Raw genomic sequence first — 9,047 nt, 5'->3', positions numbered from 1 at the left:
TGCCCGTGTATCATCGAGTAATACCCCTGATCGAGCAACTATCTGACCGAGGAACCCCCTATGGCCGAGGTTACTGAGTAGATGGATCACGATCGTGTCTGTTACTAATTTAGACATACATTATTGTTAAAAATGTGCATCTATTATCAAGGTATTCATTAGATCGACCAGGGACAACGCAAAGGATAGCGTATGATACCAAGATGCTTGTGATCGAGCCCTCATTTCCCTCTCCACACAGTCGGCGAGCCGGATGAGGCTGAATACACCTAACGAATTGCCCCTGTAGGCGGATGAGGAACCCAAAGACGTCCACACCATATCTATAGTACTGTACAATACCACCACCACCACCGCATTACCCTACCATGTCCCCGAGATAACAACCACAAATTCCACCAAAACTTCTACCAACCACCGCAATACACTAAACATAAAACCGACAATGCGCCCCCTACTCCGCCCGTTCCCCTCCCACGCACCAAAGCCCCTCCCTTCAAAGGCAATTTCTCCCCATGATTACAAGTTTGTTAGTAAAGAATCTCGCTGCGGGTGCAATATCGTTGAGGGTGGAACAGCTTTAAAGTATTCTTCATGACGATCATACTACCAGTATTATACTATCACATCCTTTCCATGGGGCTACCTCCAGTCGCAGGGATGGGTTGCGCTCCTCCAGAATGGTGCCCTCGGTTACCAGTATCCTCCACACCATTTCTTCAATAAAGGTAGGACTGTCAATAGTGCGGTGTTCCCGGCACGTGATGCCGTGGGCCGTGTGGTGAAGTTCCCCACATACCGGTATGCACCGGCTCTGCGATGGAAAATTCAATAGGCTTATTTTAGGGTCTGTTCGAGACGCTACAAATATGATACCATCTATGGTATTCCTACTTTTAGGGCATTTGTTTAATGGTATTTTTACAACTAATTGGGGTGTGTTCAGCATGCCGCAAAAGGCTTGGTATTTTTTCAATCAAGCATTTCCTGCAATGGTACGGTGGGGGTTTAGGCCAGAAGAGTAAAAATACTCATTCTTCTCCCAAATGTTAGAGTACTTAGTAAACTCATCAAAAGAAACACGTGAGAAGTCATGAAATAACCTCTGGTAAACAGCCTCCAGTTTGCTATACACTTCTCGCGCAAGCAAAAGTTAGGAGAGTGGGGTCGAGACCTGGATTTGGAATCTATCTTAGAGCTTCGAGTCTTGGCTTTCAGTATTTGTAGTTTACTTGATATTATTCACCTATCATATCAGAAATTCTCTATGCTTGAAAACTGACATCTTACACCTCTCCAAGGTGTCGCCTCCTGCCTGGGTGTCCAAGACCTTTATTTCACTCAAAATAGACTAACTGGTTTCCCTGCTGGCTCTCATGGCCCAGGTTGAGGTCGACTGCTTTTTGTGCTTATATAAGCAAGCATTGCCCCCTCGGCAGTTCGGACAAGTGCGTGTTTGCTTTTTCTCAACTGTCCACCTATCCTACCACTCACCCAATCCTTTGCCAAATTCCTTTCTCCATCGATTTGTGCTTTGACCTCAAGCGATGGCATCGACAGACCAAGATAGGGTCGCATATATCCAGCCCACCAATCGCTCGGCATGGCACGATACCCACATCTACGCTTCCAACGATCGCGACACTGTGCTCGGAGGTCTCTGGGTCGCACCGGGTATTACCAACACAAACCTCTATTCTATGGTAGAGATTTTCTGCACAATTACCGATACTTTCGACCTACAAGACGGCAGCCAGCGACTTGTTGAGAGGGATGAGGAGCCACTTCGACCAGGCAAATACTACATATTTACCAAGGGTAGGCCCCCTTTATCCTTTGGTCATCGACTACCACTCACCCGCGATAGGTTCCATCACTGTCACCAATGAAGTCCCTCTACTTCGTACTCTTTCGTTGCACTCCGGGGCCCGTGTCGAATCGTTTTTTGACTCTGTACGTAACCGGGATCGGCGTTGTATTATAACCGGCAGATCAGCAGTGATAAATGGTGTTACTTACTGGGAGCCCTTCGAAGCTGCTCACGTGTTTCCTTTAGCATACGAGGAGCACTAGGGCCATTGTAATCTCGGTCGTTGGATCACCGTTCCGCCGGGCTCTGCGTTGCATGGAACTATCAACTGCGTGCAGAATGGGATATTGTTCACCCGAGATATGCACGCACTGTTCGATTGCTATCAGATATCAATCGATCCGGATGCACGCTTGGCCTCAGATTAAAGGGTTTGTGCTGTTCCTAACTAATACCTGTCTAGGATCACCACAAGATTGTCTGCTTTACGCCTATTGCTAACAGCTACGGAATCGCTGGCCGACAACTCGATCAATTGTTCCTCGATGACCCGCTTCGCCCGAGCGATCATCTCCTCCGTTGGCACTTTCGCCAAGCAGTCCTCGTCAACATGAAGGGGGCTGGCGAGCCGTGTTTTAAGATAGATTTCCCGCCTTGTTCAGACATGATGAGCCAGATTATGAGCGGTCCAAAAGCTGTTGAAAGGATGGAGTTTGAGATTTTTGGCCGCTTGAATGCAAAGGGGATCGCGCTTGAGGCAAGGGTAGGCTTCCAATGTGATGTGACCTAGAGCACTACAGAACTTGGTACAACGAGGTTGAGCGCCGACTTCCGTCTTAACTCCACTTGCCCTTTCTGTTGCGATATTCTAGCTGGCCAGTTGAGAAATATATATGATATACTTTGCCTTTTCGCATTAGAATTTATCTGTTCGCAGGGTGCTACTATGATTGCATGAGACTGTTGTACCCGCCGTCATGAAAGATCACTCGGATGAAATAGCTTATCATACGAGGGTCTACTATGTGCATGCCTAGCCCGACTTCGAAGCCAGATGAATTCCGTGTCAGACTACGGATGTGTCCTACGCTTACTAGCCTACTAGTGCCCGCCCTCCCCCAATGGTGCATGGTATTGACCAGTACTGAAAACCCCAAATCCATCATTTCCGCTTTCCGCCCCCTCTCATATTTCTATGATACTGGTTTTCCCTACCTTCCCTACCCTATGACCCCCTTCCAGACCTTCCCTAGAGACAACCATTAAGAGTTTGGGCTTGTGACGCACTGCACGCTAGCTATAATAAAACAAGTGGACGTAATGGGGAAAATACGGTAAAGGGAATTAAAACAAGTTGCGAGCAAAAGCGATAACCAGCACCCAGACAGGAGAAAAATTGCTTTCGCCCTGCCTCGAACTCGAACCGGACGCCGCGAGTGTATTAGACTAGGCCGGTGTGGTTCCAGTTCCCGTGGAGAAAATGGGCGCCTGGAGTAGTGCGAAGCATGATAAGTAGAGTTGCAGTATCAAGTTGTGAGATAGGGCGGTTTTCCCGCTGTCGGATACAAGCAAGACGCACTCGTTGAACAAATAGTTTACACTATCCCGGGTTGTTTCTACGAGGTTTGAATGCACTGCGTATCGTATCCAGGGTATTCGGGGGCTATAAAGATTGGGGCTTTCCCCCCCCCTTCGGGCAGATAGAGATTGAGCAAGACATAATTGGGCTTTACTTATTTCAACTTTCGTCCATACTTTCCGTTCTCTCTCTATTCCCGAGCATTAATTCCGCCTCTCTCCTGCCGGGCAGGTCCCCTCTATGGGGCAACCCCTATCGACCCCGATAAACCTGAGATAGGGGTGGGTTGGGGGGGCCATGAGGCCCAATGATGTCCCAGCAGGAACGTGGGACCGGAAGGGGAGGATTTCATGCGGGCGTGGCGGAAGGGGAGTAAGTTATGCTCGATTGCTCAGAAATACGCAGTGCATTTCTCGGCGACTATGGATTTAATCGAATCGACCAAGTTGAGGTACAGTACTAGACATCTTGTCTGCATGCATATCCCCATTCCGCCATCGAATAATCATCCCGCAACCGAGATATTCCTCAAAAAAGCCCCCCAACAAGCAAGCAAGTTATATATAACCCAACCAGAAATTACCCAACAGCATCACCCCTACATTATTCTTAAAGATTTAATTAACGAAACCAGCCCTTTTCCCCTTTCCCCCGCGCGGATCACGAAAAATCACTGACTTCAAACCTGACTCATGGGTCCCCGACTCCTATCGCTAACACCCCTCTTCATCATCCCCTGAATCCCATACGCGCTGAACGCAAAGCTGGCCAAAAACGCCGCAAATGCAAACCAGTGAAAAGCTGTCATGGCATTCGCCTCGTGACACCGTCTCGCAGGAGAAATGTATCCTCCGCCATTGGTAATTCCATTTGCAAGGAGGAATTCCTACCAAACCCCTCTTCCGTCAGCCACTCACCACATGCGAAGTGGGGGAAAAGGAAAGCAAACAATATTCCCACAGCTCCTCCCTCCCAACTGTGCCGCCATGGCTATCCCAGCGCTGAGTAAGAACACGCAATTCAAACCATCAAGAGTGGTGCTGACAATCGGGTTCTCGATTTTACTGAAGAGCGTGGTTGGGATGAGGTACAGCATGAGTGTCAATATGGCGAACACGGCGGCGAAGATACTGAAGTTTACGCGTGTGGGTGTGCCGCCCCGGAATTGCTGCTCGATCAGTGCGCCCGCCAGGCCGAGGATTATGGTTGTGAAGGTTAGCTCGGTTAAGCGTAAGAATGTTGTTGAGATTATCTTTAAGGAGAACATGGTTGTGGACTTATGGTGAGTTGGGTTGAAGCGGGGGGGGGGGGTTGAAGGGGGGGCTTATGAAGGGACGCAGGGAGAGGAAGGTAAGAGGTGAAGGTGAGGTTTTGAGGACGTCATGGGGTTTGGTATGAAACCTGACTTTTACTGCACTGTTGGGGTTCTGTTTAGTGGCTGGGTTAGGCTGAGTGTTGGCTGGTGCTTCCGGAATCTGGTGATAATCACTCATGACTCTTCGTTCATACGCAGAATTTCACGGAATTTTACTTGTAGTTCGAAAGCTGGGGGATGCTTGGCCTGGAGGGATAAAGTACCGGTACTTGAGTAAATTTACGGCACTCAAGTATGGTTGGGGTCTTGAGGTGCTGACCCGGCCAATAAGCGTCTCTAGCCCGGTGGATCTGCGTGGTATTTTCTTGAATAGGTGGAGTTATACAAACGAACGGATAGCGGCAACCGGCTCAGGCTAACCTTTTGATAACCACGGACCGTAAGTCACCCTTCATTCATAACTTTCCCACCAAGACCCCAACGTCATCCCTCGGAGAAACCGCAGCGCCACAGCCCCCAAACAAGGTGTCGCTGGGTAAATGTCATCACTCACTCCGCTCAATCCCCGGAACAACTCAAGATAAACCCCGAGAATCCTCAAACGAAGGAAGAAGCAAGCACTCGGCGCAGGGAAACGATCCAAACGAACGAGTGACGGCCCATGTTCACGAGAAAAGAAAAGAGATCCCTACCGAGATGCATGATACTGTGATACAATAGCTATGATATCTTAGCGGTATCCCATGACAAAGTGAAAGTGAGGAGTAGAGTAGAGTAGAGATTTTCAAGGGAAAAATAAAACATAGGAATAAGGGAAGCCATCCAATCCAACCATCAATCACACTCCCAAAAACCCCCCGCGCGAACGGACAAACAAATCAATAATAAACCAATAAAAGAGAGGGAGAGAGAGGAAAAGATTACTCCGTAGCCTCAGCTAATTGGATAATCAACCGACTAGCCAGCTCCAAGAACGGGAACGGCGAGCTAACTTCCTTCTCCCCATCACCTCCATCGCCCCCCCCTCTGTTCCCATCCTTTCCCCTCCCCCTCCCCTTCCCCTTAACAGCAACTTCCTCCTCCTTTCCATCATCGCCTTTAATAACCCCCCGTCCGTCACCACCCAACTCCGTTAGAAATCCCACCTTCTTCTTCTTCCCCAGCCGCTCGTAGCCTGCGCACTTGAAGTCGACTAGGTAAAAGTTGTGTTCTACCGGTAGCTGGTAGAGCTGTATCTCCATGTGTACGTACAGACCTTCCTCCCCGAGGGGATTAGTAGGCGGGTAACTAGTTCGCTTGGCTGTAGCGGAGGTATGGGAGGACTTGCGCCAGCGGCAGTGGATTATCCATGGATCCGTGGGGACGGTTTGTGTGCGCTTATTTTTATTGCTTTGCTGGGCGTTTTGGTGATCGTGCTGTCGGGAGTGCCAGTCATTGTCCGTGTCTCGGTTGTCTGCCTCTTCTCCTTCTGCTTCATGGGAGGAGGTAGAGTCTGTGTCTGAGTTTGTGTACTCCTCACCTGGAGTCTCGCCTCCGGAGTCGGAGTCATTGCCGTCGCCGTCTTCATCATTTTCGCCAGCTTCATCGTCGCCACACTCCTCCAGTTCCCATTCCGCGCCGAGTTTTCGGAGCGCACGATATATGCACCCGACTGCTTCCAGCGGGGAATTGCGGCTCCGAATGCCGAATTGCCAGCGGGTTTGACGCTGGCGCTTGGCTTGCTGAGCGTGACCGGGCGGTAGTGGCGTTAGGCCTTCGATCCTGGTACTAGAGGATTGGATTCGCGTGTTTATCGGCCTAAGTCCGCGGCGGGTTTGTTGTGGGGTTATTTGCGGTGAGGACGGTGCTGGTGAGGGTGGAGGCGGGGCGCCCGACATGTATGCTTTGTGGTACGCTGGGAGACTGGTCGGTAGGATGGAGATTGAGGAGGAAGGGGAGGGGCCGACATCGCCTGGTGTTGCTACGTCCTCCGGAACGCCCGCGATGCCGAGGCCGTCTTTGCCTGGCAGAGCAAACGGTGAGGCGGTGCGTTGCGGGGTTTGGGGATTGAAGCTAGGCGAGTTCGGTGCTTGAGGGTTCGGTGTGGGTCGTGGGGAGGAGGGGAGGTATGAGTTCCAGGCAGGCGGAGATTGTGCGAGAAAGTTTTTGATGTTGTGAGCATTCGAGAGGCGGGCTTCTCGCTCATTAGTTTACCAGTAACAGAGAATGGGAGAGGGGAGGGCACAATCTCTCATCATCATCTGATTCTCCCTCACGATCATGTACGCATCCTTGATCGCGCTGGGCTCCTCCTTATTGAGCGCGTCCTGGACATCATCCTTCGCATACCCCATCGTAGACCCCAACTTTCCCACCACTGCTTCATGGAGTTCGCCTTTCAATCGCTCCGCAGGTCCCCGCTCGACGCTCTTCCATGTCGGTAGCCTAGAAAGATCCACGCCTGTATTAAAGAATTCTTCCGGTGGAGGGCGAAGGTATTCTGGAAGCCCTTTGTTGAACCAGGGATCCTGTCGGATGTCTGCAACCGTTATGCGGGATAACGGGTTCACCACAAGCATTCTTTGAATCAGGTTGCGTGCTTCGGAGCTTAAAAAGTGGGGGATCGAATAATTCCCCTCTGTGCAAACGGTTAGCAGTCGCACGTGGTATAAGACGACATGCAGGGCAAAAAAACGAAAAAAAAACATACGTCCAATTTTTTTGAATAGCGTGGGTATATAATCGTCGTCGAAGGGTAGCCTCCCGCAAAGTAGAACGTAGAGGATAACCCCACAACTCCAAACATCGACTTCCGGGCCCGCATACAATTTCCCAGAAATGACCTCCGGCGCAGCATAATTCGGACTGCCACAAGACGTCTTGAGAAAGTTCCCGTCAGTCATGATATTACTAAGACCAAAATCTGCAATCTTGACATTGAGATAATCGTCCAGCAACAGGTTCTCCGGTTTCAAATCCCTGTGCACAATCTTATGGCGGTGACAATACTCCACGGCGCAAATTATCTGCTGGAAGAACCGTCGTGCAGAGTCCTCCGTCATTTTCCCATTCGTAACGATATACTCGAACAGTTCTCCACCAGCGTACTCGATAACCATAATTATGTCGTTCGGCGTTGTTATCACCGTATACCTAAATCACCCATCAGCACCTCTCCCCCACCGATGGGAGGATCCTCCTTTTTTTCCGCAGACGGGAACAAACAGCTTAATAATGTGCGGGTGCCTCAGTAACTGCAAGTAGGCAATCTCCCTCTCCACCCGTCCGGCCATATCCCTATTATTCAACTTCTTCCTCGAAATGATCTTCAAGGCGACCTTCTGCCCGGAAACCTGGTGCACGGCCAATTTCACCTTTCCGAAGGAGCCCTCGCCAAGGGTCTTGATGATGTTGTACTGCCCGAGTCGGTGCTCCGCGTCCGGTTTGTGCGCATCGTGGCGGCGGAGCGGTCTTTGCTGCTGCTGGTGGTGGTGCTGCTGCTGTTGAGAGTGCGATTGGGATTGGGATTGCTGGTGTTGGTGGTGTTGGTGGTGTTGCTGTTTGTATGGAGGGATGGCCAGGTCCCCGTCCGTATAGGTTGGCGGCATGGCCGGCGAGCGGGGGGCTGATTGAGACGTGATTGATTATTAAGGTACTCACTCCTCTTTGCCGAAGGGGTCTGTTGGTTTTTTCTATTCGTTACGATCCCTTAGCGGTTGTGCTGCGTAGGAAGGTGTGGTGCGGAAGTAGTGGGGGGAGGGTTAATGGGAGGATGTTAAGTCGTGACGAACGGTAAAGTAAGGAGGTAGAGTGTACTAAGTACTCGTAGTAAACGGAATGGGGGGGGGGATGGAGAGGAAGGTTTCCGAATCGTGGGCGATAAGAGAGATCGAAGAAAGATTAGATGCGACGACGTCACAGTCAGCATGCCACAACTGGGTGACACCCCAATTGTACTGTGCAATACAGTAACTCCCATCACAGCGTGACCTCGCTAATCCTTTCACAAAGTAACGGTACGATACCTTACCGCGAAGCCCGAACCCCCGTGCCATAACTTAGGTCTAATACTCGGAGCACTCAATCCCGATCCCCAAGGCGGAGGTGGAAGAGTGAGTTCATCACCCCCGTCATTTCCTCCTCTCCTCCTCTTCCCATCGCGTAGCGGTTAACGCCAATTATCGTAGTCGTATTTGCATGGTCAAGCTTTTTCCTTTTTCCTTTTCTCTTTCCTTTCTTCTTCGCTTCTTTGCCTAGCCAACCGTAGTGAAGTCAAGCCCACCATATCCCAATAGTACGAGTACAGTAAGCTGTCTGCAACCTGAAGGAGAGTTAGTACGATATACGGTGAGCAGAAGAACCAC

General features: G+C 50.4%; 1 protein-coding gene; it reads right to left on the bottom strand.

Moving 5' to 3' along the window:
- Nucleotides 1-3,998: 3,998 nt before the first annotated feature.
- On the bottom strand, nt 3,999-8,427 carry GSTUM_00003688001 (uncharacterized protein). XM_002837334.2 has 10 exons: nt 7,909-8,427; nt 7,620-7,836; nt 7,394-7,526; nt 6,929-7,321; nt 6,547-6,877; nt 6,299-6,465; nt 6,217-6,235; nt 5,833-6,093; nt 4,339-5,691; nt 3,999-4,275 (listed from the first exon to the last, which is right to left on the bottom strand). Exons 1-9 carry the CDS (start codon nt 7,974-7,976, stop codon nt 5,625-5,627), a joined length of 1,656 nt encoding a protein of 551 aa, XP_002837380.1. The 5' UTR covers nt 7,977-8,427; the 3' UTR covers nt 3,999-4,275; nt 4,339-5,624.
- Nucleotides 8,428-9,047: the final 620 nt, after the last annotated feature.

The sequence above is a fragment of the Tuber melanosporum genome (genome assembly GCF_000151645.1).
Source record: "Tuber melanosporum whole genome shotgun sequence assembly, scaffold_183, strain Mel28".
NCBI lineage: Eukaryota > Fungi > Ascomycota > Pezizomycetes > Pezizales > Tuberaceae > Tuber > Tuber melanosporum.
The sequence above is the reverse complement of the archived record's forward strand: the minus strand, read 5'-3'. Positions and strand labels throughout refer to the sequence as shown.

Bases quoted from the DNA above. Each gene is read 5' to 3' on its own strand.
- GSTUM_00003688001 (XM_002837334.2), bottom strand. From the start codon at position 7,976: ATGGCCGGACGGGTGGAGAGGGAGATTGCCTACTTGCAGTTACTGAGG. The intron at 7,527-7,619 runs GTCAAGATTGCA...GCTGCGCCGGAG, and splicing joins TGCTGGACGATTATCTCAAT to GTCATTTCTGGGAAATTGTA. The intron at 7,322-7,393 runs GTATGTTTTTTT...CCGTTTGCACAG, and splicing joins GCTATTCAAAAAAATTGGAC to AGGGGAATTATTCGATCCCC.